Source organism: Loxodonta africana, chromosome 3 (assembly GCF_030014295.1).
Source record: "Loxodonta africana isolate mLoxAfr1 chromosome 3, mLoxAfr1.hap2, whole genome shotgun sequence".
NCBI classification, from domain to species: Eukaryota; Metazoa; Chordata; class Mammalia; order Proboscidea; family Elephantidae; genus Loxodonta; species Loxodonta africana.
The window spans coordinates 3,090,345-3,110,295 of record NC_087344.1 but is presented as its reverse complement, the minus strand read 5'-3'; the positions used below and the strand labels follow the sequence as shown (position 1 = coordinate 3,110,295).

The 19,951-nt window shown below is 48.1% G+C and overlaps 1 protein-coding gene across 1 annotated transcript in view; it reads right to left on the bottom strand.

Moving 5' to 3' along the window:
- The window catches only part of TMPRSS9 (transmembrane serine protease 9), a 43,389-nt gene that overhangs the window by 17,748 nt on the left and 5,690 nt on the right, over nucleotides 1-19,951 (bottom strand). The window contains exons 2-9 of the mRNA XM_064280209.1: nucleotides 18,883-19,010; nucleotides 15,441-15,508; nucleotides 15,156-15,331; nucleotides 13,822-13,863; nucleotides 11,965-12,078; nucleotides 10,177-10,348; nucleotides 9,021-9,295; nucleotides 1,478-1,614 (exon numbers count right to left, since the gene is read on the bottom strand). Coding sequence (XP_064136279.1) covers nucleotides 1,478-1,614; nucleotides 9,021-9,295; nucleotides 10,177-10,348; nucleotides 11,965-12,078; nucleotides 13,822-13,863; nucleotides 15,156-15,331; nucleotides 15,441-15,508; nucleotides 18,883-19,010 — 1,112 coding nt within the window. The remainder of the gene's footprint in view (nucleotides 1-1,477; nucleotides 1,615-9,020; nucleotides 9,296-10,176; nucleotides 10,349-11,964; nucleotides 12,079-13,821; nucleotides 13,864-15,155; nucleotides 15,332-15,440; nucleotides 15,509-18,882; nucleotides 19,011-19,951) is intronic.

The following is a 19,951-nucleotide window of genomic DNA, read 5'->3' as shown; positions in this document are numbered from 1 at the left end:
GGCTTTTCAGTTGCCTTCTATGCATGCGAAAGCTGGACGATGAATCAGGAAGACCGAAGAAGAACTGATGCCTTTGAATTGTGGTGCTGGCGAAGAGTATTGAATATACCATGGACTGCCAAAAGAACGAACAAATCTGTCCCGGAAAAAGTTTGACCAGAATGCTCCTTAGAAGCAAGGATGGCGACACTGTGTCTTACATACTTTGACATGTTGTCAGGAGGGATCAGTCCCTGGAGAAGGACATCATGCTTAGTAAAGTAGAGGGTCAGCGGAAAAGAGGAAGACCCTCAAATGGATTGATGCAGTGGCTCCAACAACAGGCTCAAGTATAACAACAATTGTGAGGATGGTGCAGGACCGGGCGGTGTTTTGTTTTGTTGTACGTAGCGTCTTTATGAGTCGGAACCGACTTGACGCCACCTAACAACAGCAAGAAGCTGGGTGCCCAAAATCCCAGTCATCAAGATAAGTACTATTGCCATGCTATTATTTAAAAAAATCAAAATGAATGCAAAAAAAAAAAAAAAAATCCAGGTCACACCCTGGAAGCAAAGCCTGAACTTGGGGCCCTTGGGCTTCCTGTAGGGCCCCCCTACCCTGAACATGAGAGTCATTGATGGGCACAGGGACCCCATCGTGGGCAGCCTTCCAGGCCACCTGGGGCCACCGAGGGCAGAGGAAAAGCACAGCCAGGGTTGAGCTTTTGTAAGATCATTACCCACCCCCCATCTGTCAGCGTGTCATGTGGTGGTAGCTTTGGTGAAGCTCTGCCATCAGTATTTCAAATACCAGCAGGGTCGCGCACGGTGGACAGGTTTCAGCAGAGCTTCCAGACTAAGACAGACTAGGAAGAAAGACCTGGCTATCTGCTTCTGAAAACCAGCCAATGAAAACCCTACAGATCACAATAGAACATTGTCCAATATAGTGCTGCAAGATGAGCCTCCTAGGGTAGAAGGCACTCAAGATACACAGCGGCCGCAACCATGGGCTCGAGCAGACCAACGATCGTGAAGATGGCGCAGGACTGGGCAGCGTTTCGTTCTGTTGTGCGTGGGGTCGCCACGAGTAGGATCCGACTTGATGGCAGCTCACAATAGATCATCATGGCACTATTTTAAGAACAAGCAAAGCAGACCCCGATGCCCAGTTTGGTTCTACCCCCACTATCCCAGTTCCTTTAGAATTTCTCCAGAACAAGTGTCCATCAGTCGACATGTGCATTTTTCTGGGCAGAGGGGACTGAACTTCTTTTTGAGGGGAGCAACGATGCAGAAGCTTGGGGGCTGTTCCCAGCCCCCTTTCTGATCTAGAACATATTTTTCTGTTCTAGAACATTCTTTTTCTAGAACATTCTAGACCATTCCTGGCTTTGTTTTTTCTTCCTGTTCTAGAACATTCTGAAGCTACACGGTAGACACTAGCCACAGGCTGGTTCAAAGGGTTCCCAGAACCTCCAGGCTTCAGGGCTCACCTGGCAGGAATCCACTTTGCCGTCCAGGTAGCCGGCGCACACCATCCGGTCCGTGAGCGAGTGGCCATAGAGACTGGTGCACAGGGCTTGGTCCAGCAGCTCCACGGTGGCTTTCTGCAGCACCTCTGGCTTAACCACTGCTCAGGGTGGGGAGAGACAAGGTGGTCAGGCTCTGCAGCCCTAGGCAGATGCCTCGAGCTGGGGGCTGAAAGGTGTCACCCCGTGCCTCGGTTTCCCCAGCTGCAAACAGGACTGCTAGCAGCACCCAGCTCAAAGACTAGCAAAGGGCAAAAAAAAAAAAAAGTGTGTCGAATCGACTCTGACTCATGGTGACCCCAGGTGTGTCAGAGGAGAACTGTGGGGTTTTCGGCGGCTCATTTTTCAAAAGCAGATCATCAGGTCTTTCTTCTGAGGGGCTTCTGGGTGGACTTGAACTGCCAACCTTTTGGTGAGCAGCCAAGTGCTTTCAGAGTTTGCACCGCCCAAAGATGCCCCAAATGCCCACAGCTAACACTCTCCAGCCAGAAAGCCAAGAGGCATCAAACTTAGCACATCTACCCTGGGCTCCTAGCTCCCCTCCCAAACCTGCTCTGTCGGCCTCCCCCACCTCGGGGGATGCCAGCTCCATCTTTGCAGGTTCTCTGGCTCCAAACCTCGGAGCCAGCCTCCAGTCTACCCTCTCTTGCTGCACATCGATGCGACCCCTAAAATATATCCAGAATCTGCCCGCGCCTCGCCTCCGAGCCAGGCAACCATCATTCCTTGCCTGGGTCATCCCAGTTGTCTCGCAGCCGGTCGTCCTGCTTCTGCTGTTACTCTGTAACCTGTCTGCTGAAATCTAGTCTTAGCCCGGCAGCCAGTGCTCGTTCAAAACGCTAAATCAGATCGTGGCCGTCCTTCTCCTCAAACCCACTGGCGCTTCCCCTCTGGCTCAGCACAAAAGCCCAAGTCTCAACAGTGCAACCTTGCTCCCCCTCTATCCTGATCAACCCCAGCCTCAGGGGCCTCCTTGCTGCTCTTCTCGCCCACCAAGCATGCTCTGACCTCAGGGCCTTTGTACATGCTGTTCTCGCCCACCAAGCATGCTCTGACCTCAGGGCCTTTGTACATGCTGTTCTCGCCCACCAAGCATGCTCTGACCTCAGGGCCTTTGTACATGCTGTTCTCGCCCACCAAGCATGCTCTGACCTCAGGGCCTTTGTACATGCTCTTCTCGCCCACCAAGCATGCTCTGACCTCAGGGCCTTTGTACATGCTCTTCTCGCCCACCAAGCATGCTCTGACCTCAGGGCCTTTGTACATGCTCTTCTCGCCCACCAAGCATGCTCTGACCTCAGGGCCTTTGTACATGCTCTTCTCGCCCACCAAGCATGCTCTGACCTCAGGGCCTTTGTACATGCTGTGGTATCTGTGTGGCTGCCTCCTTCACCTCCTTTCTCAACAAGGCCTCGTCTGACCTCCCTATTTAAAACTTTGGCCCGTCCTCTGCTTGCTCCCCATCCCTGCCTTATTCTTCTCCATTATCATCCCCCTCTCTTTTAAATAATATTTTATTGTGTTTTTGGTGGTTTACACAGCAGTTTAGGTTCCCATTCAACAATTTCTACACAAGTTATTCAGAGACATGGGTTACATTCTTCACAGCGTGTGAACGTTCTCATTATTTCCATTCTAGTTGTTCCATTTCCATTAATCTAGTTTCCCTGCCCCCTAACATTCTCATCTTTGTTTTAAAATAATTGTTGACCATTTGGTCTCATGTTGTTGTTGTTAGGAGCCGTCAAGTCGGTTCTAACTCATAGTGATCCCATGCACAACAGAACGAAACACTGCCCGGTCCTGAGCCATCCTTACAATCGTTGTTATGCTCGAGCTCATTGTTGCAGCCACTGTGTCAATCCATCTCATTGAGGGTCTTCCTTTTTTCCACTGACCCTGTACTCTGCCAAGCATGATGTCCTTCTCCAGGGACTGATCCCTCCTAACGACATGTCCAAAGTATGTAAGGTGCAGTCTCGCCATCCTTGCCTCTAAGGAGCATTCTGGTTGTACTTCTTCCAAGACAGATTTGTTCGTTCTTTTGGCAGTCCGTGGTATATTCAATATTCTTCACCAACACCACAATTCAGAGGTGTCAACTCTTCTTCGGTCTTCCTTTTTCATTGTCCAGCTTTCACATGCATATGATGTGATTGAAAATACCATGGCTTGGGTCAGGGGCACCTTAGTTTCCAGGGTGACATCTTTGCTCTTCGATGCTTTGAAGAGGTCCTTCGCAGCAGATTTACCCAATGCAATGCATCTTTTAATTTCTTGACTGCTGCTTCCATGGCTGTTGATTGTGGATCCAAGTAAAATGAAATCCTTGACAACTTCAACCTTTTATCCATTTATCATGATGTTGCTCATTGGTCCAGCTGTGAGGATTTTTGTTTTCTTTATGTTGAGGTGTAAGCCATACTGAAGGCTGTGGTCTTTGATCTTCATTAGTAAGTGCTTCAAGTCCTCTTCACTTTCAGCAAGCAAGGTTGTGTCATCTGCATAACACAGGTTGTTAATGAGCCTTCCACCAATCCTGATGCCCTGTTCTTCTTCATATAGTCCAGCTTCTCAGATTATTTGTTCAGCATACAGATTAAATAGGCGTGGTGAAAGGATACAACCCTGACACACACCTTTCCTGACTTTAAACCAATCAGTATCCCTTTGTTCTGTCTGAACAACCACCTCTTGATCTATGTAAAGGTTCCTCATGAGCACAACTAAGTGTTCTGGAATTCCCAGTCTTTGCAGTGCTATCCATAGTTTATTACGATCCACACAGTCGAACGCCTTTGCATAATCAATAAAACATAGGTAAACATCCTTCTGGTATTCTCTGCTGACATTAGCAATGATATCCCTGGTTCCATGTCCTCTTCTGAAACCGGCCTGAATTTCTGGCAGTTCGCTGTCGATATACTGCTGCAGCCGTTTTTGAATGATCTCCAGCAGAATTTTGCTTGCAGGTGATATTAATGATATTGTTCTATAATTTCCGCATTTGGTTGGATCACCTTTCTTGGGAATAGGCATGAATATGGATCTCTTCCAGTCAGTTGGCCAGGAAGCTGTCTTTCGTATTTCTTGGCATAGACGAGTAAGCACCTCCAGCGCTGCATCTATTTGTTGAAACATCTCAGTTGATATTCAGTCAAGATGCATTGATAATTACTGGCGACTGGAATGCAAAAGTTGGAAACAAAGAACAAGGATCAGTAGTTGGAAAATATGGCCTTGGTGATAGACACAATGCCAGAGATCGAATGATAGAATTTTGCAAGACCAACCACTTCTGCATTGCAAATACCTTTTTTCACCAAATAAAGGGCGACTGTTTTTTGTACACATGGACCTCATGAGATGGAACACACAGGAATCAAATTGACTACATCTGTGGAAAGAGACGATGGAAAAGCTAAATATCATCAGTCAGAACAAGGCCAGGGGCCAACTATGGAACAGACCATCAATTGCTCATATACAAGTTCAAGCTGAAACTGAAGAAAATCAGAGCAAGTCCACGAGAGCCAAAATATGACCTTGAGTATATCCCACCTGAATTTAGAGATCATCTCAAGAATAGATTTGACGCATTGAACACTAGTGACCACAGACCAGACGAGTTGTGGAATGACATCAAGGACATCATCCATGAAGAAAGCAAGAGGTCACTGAAAAGACAGGAAAGAAAGAAAAGACCAAGATGGATGTCAGAGGAGACTCTGAAACTTGCTCATGAACGTTGAGCAGCTAAAGCAAAAGGAAGAACTGATGAAGTAAAAAAGCTGAAGAGAAGATTTCAAGAACATGCTCGGTGTTTCTCAAGCTGAAAGAACTGAAGAAAAAATTCAAGCCTCCAGTTACAATAGTGAAGGATTCCGTGGGGAAAATATTAAACGACGCAGGAAGCATCAAAAGAAGATGGAAGACCGATGACTGCCCTGACAGGGAGCACAACAGAGAACCCCTGAGGGAGCAGGAGATCAGTGGGATGCAGACCCCAAATTCTCGCAAAAAGACCATACTTAATGGTCTGACTGAGACTAGAGGAATCCCGGCGGTCATGGTCCCTAAACCTTCTGTTGGCCCAGGACAGGAACCATCCCCGAAGACAACTCATCAGACATGGAAGGGACTGGGCAGTGGGTAGGAGAGAGATGCTGATGAAGAGTGAGCTATTTGTATCAGGTGGACACTTGAGACTATTGGCATCTCCTGTCTGGAGGGGGGATGGGAGGGTAGAGAGGGTTGGAAGCTGGCAAAATTGTCACGAAAGGAGAGACTGGAACGGCTGACTCATTAGGGGGAGAGAAAGTGGGAGTATGGAGTAAGGTGTATATAAACTTATATGTGACAGACTGACTTGATTTGTAAACATTCACTTGAAGTTCAATAAAAATTATATATATATATAAAAAAAAGAAGATGGAAGGAATACAGAGTCATTATACCAAAAAGAATTAGTTGATATTCAACCATTTCAAGAGGTGGCATATGATCAGGAACCGATGGTACTGAAGGAAGAAGTCCAAGCTGCTCTGAAGGCATTGGCGAAAAACAAGGCTCCAGGAACTGATGGAATATCAATTGAGATGTTTCAACAAACAGATGCAGCGCTGGAGGTGCTCACTCATCTATGCCAAGAAATATGGAAGACAGCTTCCTGGCCAACTGACTGGAAGAGATCCATATTTATGCCTATTCCCAAGAAAGGTGATCCAACCGAATGTGCAAATTATAGAGCAATATCATTAATATCACATGCAAGCAAAATTTTGCTGAAGATTATTCAAAAACGGCTGCAGCAGTATATCGACAGGGAACTGCCAGAAATTCAGGCCGGTTTCAGAAGAGGACATGGAACCAGGGATATCATTGCTGATGTCAGATGGATCCTGGCTGAAAGCAGAGAATACCAGCAGAATGTTTACCTGTGTTTTATTGACTATGCAAAGGCATTCGACTGTGTGGATCTTAACAAACTATGGATAACGTTGCGAAGACTGGGAATTCCAGAACACTTAATTGTGCTCATGAGGAACCTTTACATAGATCAAGAGGCAGTTGTTTGGACAGAACAAGGGGATACTGATTGGTTTAAAGTCAGGGTAGGTGTGCGTCAGGGTTGTATTTTTTCAGCATACCTGTTTAATCTGTATGCTGAAGAAATCATCCGAGAAGCTGGACTATATGAAGAAGAACGGGGCATCAGGATTGGAGGAAGACTCACTAACAACCTGTGTTATGCAGATGACACAACCTTGCTTGCTGAAAGTGAAGAGGACTTGAAGCACTTACTAATGAAGATCAAAGACCACAGCCTTCAGTATGGCTTACACCTCAACATAAAGAAAACAAAAATCCTCACAACTGGACCAATGAGCAACATCATGATCAACGGAGAAAAGATTGAAGTTGTCAAGGATTTCATTTTACTTGGATCCACAATCAACAGCCATGGAAGCAGCAGTCAGGAAATCAAAAGACACGTTGCATTGGGCAAATCTGCTGCAAAGGACCTCTTCAAAGTGTTGAAGAGCAAAGATGTCACCTTGAAGACTAAGGTGCGCCTGACCCAGGCCATGGTATTTTCAATCACGTCATACGCATGTGAAAGCTGGACAATGAATAAGGAAGACCAAAGAAGAGTTGACACCTTTGAATTGTGGTGTTGGCGAAGAATATTGAATACACCGTGGACTGCCAAAAGAACGAACAAATCTGTCTAGGAAGAAGTGCAGCCAGGGTGATCCTTAGAGGCAAGGATGGCGAGACTGCTCTTACATACTTTGGACGTGTTTTCAGGAGGGATCAGTCCCTGGAGAAGGACATCATGCTTGGCAGAGTACAGGGTCAGCGGAAAAGAGGAAGACCCTCAATGAGATGGATTGACACCGTGGCTGCAACAATGAGCTCAAGCATAACAACGATTGTAAGGATGGCGCTGGACCGGGCAGTGTTTCGTTCTGTTGTGCAGAGGGTCGCTATGAGTCGGAACCGACTCGACAGCACCTAACAACAGGGCTTCCTACACAGGGACTCCCCGACCCCAGGCACGATAGTCATTTATAGACAACATCTACATATACTCATACACTCGCTAGACTAGCTTGTGGCTTGTTGTTTTTAGTTGCCATAGCACACAGCTACACCGGAGGCCATTTGCAAAGCGAGAAGTTCCCTTCCTTTGCAAGAGGACTGAGCACGTGGATCTCCAAATATGGACATGGGAGGGGCCGGGATGTCAGATTTTGGGTGCCAGTCCGCCCCCCGGGGACTGGAGGGGATAAAAGCTCCAAGCTCTCCTGGGCTGGGAGTGTGTGGTCTTTCCTTTGCTAGGCCCCACTTTGCTCCTTGTTTGTACAAACAACAAATTTCCACTTTTTGTTTCCCTTGCGACCGGTGGTGTGACATCTGTCTTATTCTGACTGGCTAACAGGACAGGACAAGAGCCCTTGTTTGGTTACACTGTGACCGTTCAGAAGGAGATCACCAGGCCCTTCTTCTGAGGCACCTCCGGTGGGTTCGAACCTCCAGCCTTTCAGTTAACTACCAAGCACTTAACTGTTTGCATCACTGAGGGACTCCTTTTAGAGTGCTTAAACCAAAATAAAAAAACAAACCCATGGCCATCAAGTCGATTCCAACTCATAGCGACCCTGTGAGATAGAGTAGAACTGTCCCACAGGGTTTCCAAGGCTGTCATCTTTACAGAAGCAGACGGCCACATCTTTCCCCCCTGGAACGGCTGGTGGGTTCCAACCTTCGACCTCACCAACATAGGACGTAGAACATTTTCTTTATAAACTATATTATGCCAATTGAGCTAGATGTTCCCTGAGACCATGGTCCCCACAGCCCTCAGCCCAGCAGTTTGGTCCCTCAGGGAGTTTGTACCATGACCTTGCCTTGTATAAGTTGTTCTGGCTTCCCCAGTATTGTGTACTGTCTTACCCTTCACCAAAGGTACCGCTTATCTACCATCTATTTAGTGTTTTTCCATCCCCACCCCTTGTAACCATCAAAGATTGTTTCATTCTGCGTGTAAACTTTTTCATGAGTTTTTTATAGTAGTGGTCTCATACAACATTTGTCCTTCTGTGATCGACTTATTTCACTCAGCATAATGGCATCCAGATTCACCCATGTTGTGAGATACTTTGCAGAGTCATCGTTGTTCTTTGTCATTGGGCAATACTCCATTCTGTGTGTGTACCACAGTTTGTTTATCCATTCGTCTTCAATGGCTATTTTAAAGCACAGATGAGAAGTTTGGGGGGCAGGGAGTTTAAGTCAACAGAAGTGAAACAAAGAGAACAGGAATAAGGAGAACAGTGACACAATGTGAAGAATGTGACTGACGTCACTCCCTGGTCAGTATGTCTAGAAGTGGTGGAATGGGAGTGGGTTTTGCTGTGTATATTTTTACCAAAAAAATAATAATAATAATAAAAACCGCAACACACAAAATAATAAACGAGATCAAACAAGACACGCTTACGGAAGTCCTCCTTGAGGTAGCCCCAGCCGGAGATGAGGCACTTTTTCCGGGGTGGGAAGCTGTGCGAGGCGGCCGGGAGGCACACGGGCTGGATGTGTCTGCTGAAGGGCAGCGGGCCGGCCAGCTCCAGCACCGCCACGTCGAAGTCGGCCGTGTCGGCGTTGTACAAGGGGTGCTTGATGATCCGAGAGACCCGGGCCCGCACGGTGCTGGCCTCCGAGCCACCGAGGTAGGTCGTGCCCACGTAGGCCACCCACTCTGTCTGGTGCTGGAATCTGCAGGGGCAAAGGCTCAGCTCAGAGCCCCCGTGGACCAGGGCCGGGGAGGGGCGTGGAGAGCGAGGCACTCACCTTGGGCACCGCTGTTGAGGGGAGGCCCCAAATCCCGTCACTGAGACAAATAATATTGTAAGGCACTATTATAAAATATCAACATGCATGCAAAAATACCCAAGATGAACAAAATATCAAATTTTAAAATAAAGACAGAATCTAACAGGGCTGGGATGAGGGTGAGGCAACTGAGGCAACTCCACGTGTGTGAGTAGAACTGGGTTCCCCAGTATTTTCATTGGCCGATTTTTGCAAATTAATTACCAGGCCTTTCTTCCTAGTCTGCCTTAGTCTGGAAGCTCCGCTGAAACCTGTTCAGCATCACAGCAACACAGAAGCCTCCCCGGACAGACGGGTGGTGACCGTGTGTGAGGCGCATTGGCCGGGAATCGAACCCGAGTCCCCTGCATGGAGGGCGAGAATTCTCCCCCTGAACCACCACTGCCCCCACTATCATCCTTAGGATGCTCTTCCGCAGCTCAAGAACTACCAAGACGAGAGACTGTCCTGCTGTTGTTCCTGGGAGTCCCTTACGGCACCAAACCAAATCCCGTTGCTGTCGAGTCGATTCTGACTCACCGTGACGCTGCAGGACAGAGTAGAACTGCCCCATAGGGTTTCCAAGGAGTGGCTGGTGGATTTCAACTGCCGACCTTTTGGTGAGCAGCCGAGCTGTTAACCACTGCGCCACCGCGGCTCCCTTATGGCACTAATTACAGATAAAGGTGCCCGATGGTGACTCAGCCCAGAAGGGCCGGCCCTGTACGAGCCTCTGCCCTGTGGTACAGCCAGCTGGACGTGCGAGCCTGAGGAGGGGGCCTTACTCGTTGAAGCAGTGGGCGGCAGACACCAGCCATCTCGCGCCCACGATGGCGGCCCCACAGAAGTGCTCGTCGTTTTCACGGAGGCTGACTTGCCACGGGAACTCCCCTGGGGACGCTTCCACACCGCCCACGATCCTCCTGGCCATCCTCCAGGCAGGTTGCAAACCACAGTCTGCAAGAGAGGAGGTCACCAACCAGGACTCCAAGAACCCGCTGGGCCCGTGCGTCTCAGCGTCTCTCATCTCAGCTGCCCCCAAGTTCAAGGTGAGACAAGCAGCCTCAGGGGTCAGCCCTTCTAGGAGACAGCTGCTCTGGCCTATCCTACACTGGGCAGAATAAGCTGCACACTCTTCTGAAATGGTCCCTGACAAGATAACCACAGAACGGCCATGGCTGGCCTCAAGCGGTTTTAGCAGATTTTCAATGCCATCTTAGCACTTAAAGTGACCTTTTAGCTCAGGAATTGCAAAATACAGATGAACGCTCCGCCTCTGGGTGGAGACTTAACATGCTAGTGAAGGAAAATCGACTTCTTCCTCCTTCCCAGGGAATCAAACTCTTGTCTAGAGAAAATGCATTGTCATTCCCAAGCTCTGGACGCCTGCTCAAAGGTCAACCCTGAATATTCATGATATATTTACGTTTCCTTGTCTGCTCTCTGTAAAAACCCACCTCCCCAAGCTGTCTGTGAGCAGTATTGGAGGCAGTAGCCCCAACTGATTCCTTCTTTGCACAACAAAATGAAGGCGCCTTTCTACTCTCCCAACTCGGCCTCTTGTTTATTGGCTGTAATGAGTCGTGCCAAGCAGAACCTGGGATTTTCACCTGGCAACAGATGTCCCTCAAACTTGACCTTCCTGACACCTCTGGGGTCTCCCCTTCCCACCCCATTCACGTCTTTCAGCTGCCTCGTGTGCCCACAGAGGTCAAACATCCAAGGTCACAGGCACAAGAAAGGCTTCTCCCCAGGAAGCCTCTCTCTCCCCCAGCCCGGCCTCTTCCCTCTGCCCGCCATGTTACACTTTGCTGTATCATTTACGAATGGCTGCTGGGTTCAGGGTGGGAACCTCACAAATGCCCCTGAGATGAATATGAGCTGAGCTGACTGATAAATCAAAGAATTGAATCTTTGCTCTCTCATGCTTCTGGTTGTCTGGTAGACTTTTTCTTCATCCTCCTCCCCACAAGGACCCCTCCTTCTGGCGTCCTGATCGCAGCTAATGTTGCTGCACAGTAAAGGGTAAACTTAGCAGGCCTGGGTAGTCCAAACTCTCCACATTCCAGAGAAAATTTGGCCCTTGACTAGCACCTAGATGATAATTTCTAAAGGCTTGGAATACCTTCCCTGATCAAAGTGTTTTTCTATACCTCAGGTCTTGGGCCACCCCAGGTAGTCTATGTCAACAGTAGGGTTTATGGTGGGGGCTTAGACCAGGCCAAATAGTCTATGCCAACAGTGGGATCTATGGTAGGGGTCCTTAGGTCACCCCAGATGGGTTATGCCAACAAAGGGATCCGTGGAGGGGGGGGCTTGGGCTACCGCAGATGGTCTATGACAACAATGGTAGGGTCCTGGTGCTACCCCAGATGGTTTATGCCAGCAGTGGGATTCATGATGAGCCCTTGGACTACACCAGATGGGCTATGCAAACAATGGAATTCATGGTGGGGACTTGGGCCACACCAGATAACCTATGCCAACAACGGGATTCATGGTTGGATCTTGAGCTACATGGTGTCAGCTGACCCTGAGAAGGGGACGTGGCCTGGAATCCAGCCCAGACTGACCACAGTGGGCCTCATCGGAGCCGTCGGCACAGTCCACTCTGTCGTCACACTCTGGGTTCACCTTGCTGACACACTGGCTGTTCCCACAGGAAAAGGCGTTTCCAGGACAATGACCTGTGGACATAGAAGAACCAAATTCTTGCACGTCACCATATCTCCCGGCCTCAGTGGTGCAACACTCTTCACTCAGAAACTCAGAGCATAGAAAGCTTCTCTCGTTTGCTTAAAATCGTTGCCATTGAGGCTGTTCCAACCCACAGTGACCCTATTTCCTTAGCTCTGACTATTTCTGAAATAATATTCTCAGAATTAGCGCAAAGAATTAGCACGGAAATTTCAGCTAGCACCATGGCCAGATAGTAGTACCACATGCTCACAGAACCACTGGTGTGAAGCTAAATAAATTCATCTGTGCATATGTGCTGAGTTAGCTGGAACTGACGTCAGCAAAATATTACCAGTGATGAGATCCCAGGTGACCAGCACTCTCTTCTTTTTCCTTTCTGCTTTTTTAATGATAGCCTTCTGCCTCTTTTCCAAAAAACAATGTTTTCTTTTAATCACACTCCACCACGTGTAATTCGAAATGGCTCCTCCTTTAAATTCTCTGCTCACACAGAACTATGAATCTATCTGCCCCACAGGAGGCTGGGGAGCAAGACCAATATTTGGCAAAAGTTGTGTGGTAGATATTTTTACAACAACAGCAACGAAGTAGCTGGTGAGGCTGCTTATGTACAACCTAGCACCTCATGGGATTTGGTTCCTTGGTTTGGAGGTTTAGGGTCATGATTTCATGGGGCATTGATCTGATAACTTGTTTAGAGCTTCTGTTCTACCTCCTAGTTTGTTGCATAGTGCCTGGGGTCTTAAAAGCTTGCAAGCGGCCATCCAAGGCACAACAATTGGTTTCTATTCACCTGGAGAAACAGGAAGAAGGAGAGTCAGGACCAGGAGGAGGAAATGGAATGTGTGGCTGACTGTCTCCATAAACAACTGTCTCCTTTGCTATGAGACCAGAAGGACTGGGTGGTGCCCAGCTACTATTACTGAACATTTTGATAAAAAATTCTATAGAAGATTCCTGATCAAAAGGGGGAAGATGCAGAACAGACTTTCAAATTCTCATGGACTCCAGACTTTCTGGAGCCACGGAGGCTGTATGTACTTCTGAAACTATTGTGGTAGAAAACTTTAAACCTTAAACTAAAAAATATCCCCTGAAGTTTTCTTAAAACCAAACAATAATTTAGCTTAATTAGTAAAGAATGTGTGCTCTTTTAAGAACTATCTATGTGGTATGTGGGATACAATTAACAACAGTAGCTTGAAAGATTAGATAGGAAGCTTAGGGGGCAGTGAGTGTATGTTAATAGGGAAGGAACAACTCAGAAAAGGAGGGTGAGAATGGTTGTACAACTCAGTGTCATCGAATGGTACGTGTAGAAACTGTTGAATTGGTATATGTTCTGGTGTGTATATTCTCAACAACGACAAGAAGAATAATATAAATTATTTTAAAAGAAAACCTAATATTTGCCCAATGGCGCAAATGATTTGCGCTCAACTACTAACCTAAAGGTTGGTGGTTCAAACCCACCCAGCAGTGCTGCAGAAGAAAGACCTGGCAATCTGCTTCTGCAAAATCAGCCCTTGAAAACCCTGTGGAGCACAGTTCTGCTCTGACTCACGTGGGGTCGCCATCAGCTGAGGTTGACTCAATAGCACTGGGGTTGGTTTGGTTTAGGGATTTTATTTGTTCACTGGAAAGAAGTCTTAGGGAGCCATGGAGGGGGCAAATGCAGGCGGAAAGATGGAGCTGATGGCAAGGAGCTCTCGCCAGAGAGAAGAACATACCTGATTTTAAGTCTCTTTCTGTAAGTGGCTCCATTTGGCTTCCTGCAGTGAAAGGGAGAAAAGATCAGCTCATCCAGTTAGCAGCAAAATTCTTTTGAGAACATCTCGTTGCCAGCAGTTGGCGGAACAAAGCATAGGGCTGTGCTGTTCAGTAGGAGAGACGCTTAAATTCTAATTCAAATCATTAAAGTGAAATCGAATGAAACCGCCCGTTCCTCAGTCGCATGGGCCACGTGACAAGCGCTCAATAGCCACGTGGGGCTGGTGGCTACCATGCTAGACAGCACAGATCTAGAGCATTTCCACCATCATGGAAAGTTCTATAAGACAGCACTGGTGTCATGGTTACTAAGACCTCAAGTCGAGTGTCCTGAAGAGCAAGATCACGGTCAAAAATCTTTAAAATCTGACCACAGTCTGAACTGATTTCCAGCTTGCAAATCACAACTGAATCAGAATTTTCTAGCATAGCGTTTACTCTTTTTTCTATACCGAGGTCTGCAAACTACAACCCCTGGGCCAAAAATCCGGCCCCCTGTTTGTTTTTGTAAATAAAGTTTTATTGGCATATAGTCATGCCCATTTGTTTACACGTGGCTGTTCGCGTGCTGCAACAGCAAGATTGAGTTGTCAAGACAGAGGCTGTCTGGCCCGAAAAGCTGAAAATATTTACTTCCTTACCCTTGATGGGAAAAAGTTCCTGCCATGGATTGAATTGTGTCCCCAAATAACATGGGTCAACTTGGCTGGGCCATGATTCCCAGTATTGTCTGGTTGTCCTCCATTTTGTGATCTAATGTAATTAACCTCCGCTTTTTTGTGTGTGTGTGTGATGTGTTGTAAATCCTAACCTCTGCCTGTGGTCATAATCCCATTTGTGAATGGGTTGTGTTTGTTATGTTAATGAGGCAGGATTACGGTGGAACTTGAGTCAATCTATTTTGAAATATAAAAGAGACTAAACAAGCAAGCAGAAGGAGAAGCAGGGATGGGGGAAGTGAGATGCCAAGCCACATGAAGATTGCCCAGGAGATGAAGCTCAGAAGAGGAAAGGACCTTCCTCCAGGCCCAGAAGACAGAAAGCCTTCCCCTAGAGCCAGTGCCCTAAATTTGGGCTTCTAGACTCCTAAACTGTGAGAAAATGAATTTCTGTTAAAGCCACCCCCTTGTAGTATTTTTGATATAGCAGCAGGAGGTAACTAAGATAGCTGCTAACAACCACAGTTAACAGCAACGACGAAGTTTAACACAACGTCAAACCACAGCGACACAGCAGGGGTCCCCTGGCTCCTCTGCCAGCACCTCCTGAGTATTTCCGTCTGTCTCCCACTCACCAGTGAGCTCGGCGGACACGATGGTGCCGTAGGCAGCCAGGGGGACCCCATGGTCCCCAAGCCTGGCCCGCAGCCCCTGCTGCAGGACTTGCTCCTCCATGCCCAGGCTCAGCGTGTGGACAGCTCGCAGCAGGAAGTGCAGCCGGAACCGCACCAGGACGCTGGTGTTTCCATCCCTGTAGGTGGGGAAGAAGTCCTCAGGGAGGGCTCCTCTCTGCTGGAATCTTCCAGAATCTCCCAGGCATCTGCCAAGGTGCCCCCACCCCAGAGGAGGCTCTGACTCACCTGTAACTCAGCACCGTGCAGCCCACGCAGGTGGCCTCCAGCTCCGTCTTCTGGAAGCTACTTAAAAACTGCAACAAAACCACAGCACTACACGTCGACATCTGCAGCGTGGACACTGGGTCCCGTGGGGGGCTCTGTCCTGTGTTTGGGGTGCTGGGGAAGGAGGGCATGTTCTATGGAAAATCTCCTCCTTCTTTCTTTTCATGGTGGTAAAGTATACATCACCAAACACTCGCCATTTTGGAGGCCTGGTGGTGCAGTGGTTAAGAGCTCAGCCGCTAACCAAAAGGTCGGCAGTTCGAATCCACCAGCCACTCTTTGGAAACTCCATGGGGCCGTTCTGCTCTCTGCTATAGGGTCGCTATGAGTCAGAATTGACTTGACTGCAGTGAGTTTTAACATTTGCCATTTTAATCATTTTTAAGTATACAAATGTGTCGCGTTAGTTACATTCATACTTTGGACATGTTTCAGGAGGGATCAGCCCCTGGAGAAGGACATCACGCTTGGCAGAGTACAGGGTCAGCGAAAAAGAGGAAGACCCTCAAGGAGGTGGACCGACACAGTGGCTGCAACAATGGGCTCAAGCATAACAACGATTGTGAGGAAGGTGCAGGACCAGGCAGTGTTTCACTCCGTGGTACATGGGGTTGCTATGAGCCGGAACCGACTGGACGGCACCGAACAACAACAAAGTATTGTACAGCTGGTGCCACCGTCTAGTCCCCTAACACCCCATCACTCCTAAGAGAAACCCCGAGCCCATCAGCAGCCGCTCCCTTCTCTCCCCAGCCCCAGCCCCTGGCACCCAGGGATCCACTTTCCGTCCCTGTGGACCAGCCTGCTCTGCACAGTCCCTGTAAACAGGACCATACGTGCTTTGTCCTTCTGCGTCTGGCTTCTCTCCTCGAGCATCATGTTTTCAAGGCTCAGCCGTGTAGTGTATATCAGAATTTCATTCCTTGTGTTTGTTTAACTTCATCGTAGCCTTATTTAGGAGCTCTGGTGGTGCAGTGGTTAAGCACTCGGATGCTAACTGAAAGGCTGGTGGTTGGAACCTACCAGCCACTCCTCAGGAGAAGAGACCGGGCGATCTGCTCCCGTAAAGATGACAGCCTTGGAAAGCCTATGGGTCAGTTCTACTCAGTCCTATAGGGTTGCTGTGAGTCGGAACCAACTTGAAGGCAATGGGAGTTTTGGGTTTATTTTTTATTTATATACCCCATTATATCACCACTTTTATTTAGAGGAAGTTCTCATTTTTAAAAGTTTTATTATGGTAGGATATATGGAATAAAACATCGACCATTTCCACCATTTTGTCACGGACGACTCAATGCCATCAATGACCTTCATTTTGCTGTACGGTGATTGATTCCCAGATTGTTCACCACCCAGCAGAGGCTCAGCACCTATTCAGCACTCACTCCCTGTTCTCCCTCTCCCGGCTCCTGGTAATTGCTAATCAGCTTTGGTCTCTATGCGTTGCCTACTCTAGGTATTTCCTAAGAGTGGGATCGTCCAACAACTGCCCTTCTGTGTCTGACTTATTTCACTGAGCGTCACGTGTTCTAGGCTCATCCATGCTGTAGCGTGCATCAGGACCTCATTTCTCTTTACGGCTGAGTAAGATTCCATTGCATGGACAGACCACGTTGTGTTTATCCATCATCTGTTGATGGACTCTTGGGTTGTTTCCATCTTCTGGCCACTGTGAGTAGGGCTGCAGGGAATACCAGTGTGCAGGTATCTGTTCGTGTCCCTGCTGTCAAGTCTTTCTGAGTCTCTACCTAGGAGCGGAATTGCTGGGACATGTGGTATTTCTGTGTTTAAACATTTGAGGAAATACCAGGCTGTTTTCCACAGTCGCTACACCATTTTACATTCTCAACAGCAGTGTATTGTATGAGGGTTCTGATTTCTCCACTAGAATAAAATTTTAAGCCTTTAAACATGGTCTACGGAGACTTGGTGGTGCACCGGTTAAGTGCTCAGCTGCAAACCAAAAGGTTGGTGGTTGGAACCTGATCTGCTCCCATAAAGATTACAGCCTAGAAAACTCTCTGGGAGAGTTCTATTCTGTCGCATAGGGTTGCTATGAATCGGAATCTACTCTCTGGCACTTAACATGGCCTGCAAGCCTGCCTGAGTCAGCCTTCTCAGAATACAACTCTCTTCTGTGCACACTCGGCTCTGGCCGCTCCAGCTCATCCTGTCCCTCCAACATGTCCAGCCTTCCTGCCTGTGACAGTTAATGCTGCTGGTCAAGTTGACTAGGCTGGGATTCTCAGTGGTTTGGCAGACACTCTGTAATCATCTTCCATTTTGTGATGTGAGGTGAGCAGCCAACCAGTTGAAAGGGGTGCTTCCTTAGGGGTGGGGCCTGCCTCCACTATATAAATGACTGTTCTGGCAAAGCTGGCTCTTTTTGAACTCTGCACTCTTGCTGTTGCTTGACCTCTGGTTCTTGGGGCACGAGAAGCCTTCAGCCTACCGCCTGACCTGCAGATGTCGGATTTGCCAGTCCCTGCAACGTGTGAACCAGCAGAAGCCTTCAGCCTCCTGCTGACGCACGGCTTTAGGACTTGCCAGCCCCCACAACTGCGTCAGCCGTTTCCTGGAGGTAAATTTCTCTCTCTGTATAAAAATATGTAATTCACTGGTTTTGCTCCTCTAGAGAACCCAGGCTAAGACATTGCCTTAAAGCCTTTCCCCTGCTACAGCCTCTACCTGGGTCTCCTTCCATCTGCCTTCCTTGCCACCAGCAACTCCTCATCCTTCGGCCACCGGAACCTTCTTGACGCTGCCCACTGTTTTAGTTCCCTAGTGCTGCTGTGACAGAAAACCACAAGGGGGTGCCTTTAAAGATATTTATTTTCTCACAGTTTAGGAGGGTAGAAGTCTGAGTTCAGGGTGTCGGATCTAGGGGACAGCTCTCTCTCTGACATTGGGTCTCAGCTTCTCTAGCGTTCTCAGCACCTTGGGGATCTCTGCGTGGCATCTGGCTTTCCCCTTTGGAGCTTGCCTGCCTCTGTGTCTAATCTGTTCTTTTTATACGGGGAAACCTGTGAGAGCCGGAACTCCCTGGGACTGCCTCGCTTTTCCAGGCCTCTCAAGTTTTCCATCTTTGACAGGGTGAAGCCTTACTACTTTTCTATCACTCTTTTCAGTGGAAAATATTTGAATTCTCTTCTCTGACGGTTTTCTGCCTAACACAGGTTTCAGCTTGCACAGGTTCTATTGTATCTCAAAAGTGATCAGGTTAAGGACCCTTCCTACCCTCATTAACATAACAAAGAAAACTCTCTTCTCAAATGAGATCACATCCATAGCACTGGGGGTTAGGGTTCCAACACATATTTGGGGGGACACAATTCAATCCATAACACCACCCTTGCTCCCAGGAGCCCCCTCTCTGCCCCCAAGCACAGGCCCCACTCACCAGTGTCTCCAGGGTGGACGTCAGCACGCGGTAATAGTCTGAGTTCTCTTGCTGCAAGCTGCTGGCATAGTGGATCCCTCGCAGCCGGGCCATGTGCTCCACGTCCACGCCCTGCACAGAAGGGAAGGCTGCGGACGAGACCAGAGCCCCATGAGAGAGCCTGGCTGTGGGACTCCAGGCGCAGCTGAGCCCGCCCCCAACTGTGGGCCCGGGGACAATCGCTCCCCACAGTGGGGTGGCCTGACACCCCAATGGGTGGGACAGTCCCTGTTTACGCCAGTTATCCTGAGTGATTATTAATATAGCTCCCTCTTTTCAATTCTCCAACGTGTCCTGTTTGGTAACGAATTCCCTGGTCACTCAGCACTGTACCTGCCCCCAGGTACAATGCAAGACTGGTGTCTAGCTACCTGGGGCTGCCGAAACACTGATACCGCAAGCAGGTGGCTTCAAGGAACAGAAATTTCTCTCTCATCATGCAAAAAACCAGCTGCCCAGAAGAGGAGGCTGAGAATGGCTGCACAACCCGAAGAATGGAATCCATGTCACTGAAGTGTATCTGTGGGAATCGCTGAACTGGTCTGTGTTCTGCTGTGTACATTCTCAACGACAACAGCAAATAAGATAAATTATTTAAAAAAAAATAGTAATAACAAAGATTTGCCTAACAGAGAATTTTTATTATAAAAGTAATGTTGCTTATTATAGAAAACTTGGGAAAAAAAGCCAACCACATCTCACTTTTTAAACCAAAGTTTTATGCCTTGTCTGTCATGGATTGAATTGTAGTCCCCAAAACTGCGCATCAACTTGGCTAGGCCACGATTCCCAGTAGTGTGTGCCCACCATTTTGTCATCTGATGTGATCTTCCTATGTGTTTTAAGTCCTGCATCTATGATGTTAATGAGCTGGGATTAGTAGCAGATAGTTTAATGAGGTAGGACTCAATCTACAAGATTGTTATTGTTGTTGTTAGGTGCCGTCGAGTTGATTCCGACTCACAGCGACCCTGTGTACAACAGAACAAAACACTGTCCGGTCCCCCGCCATCCTCACAATCGTTATGCT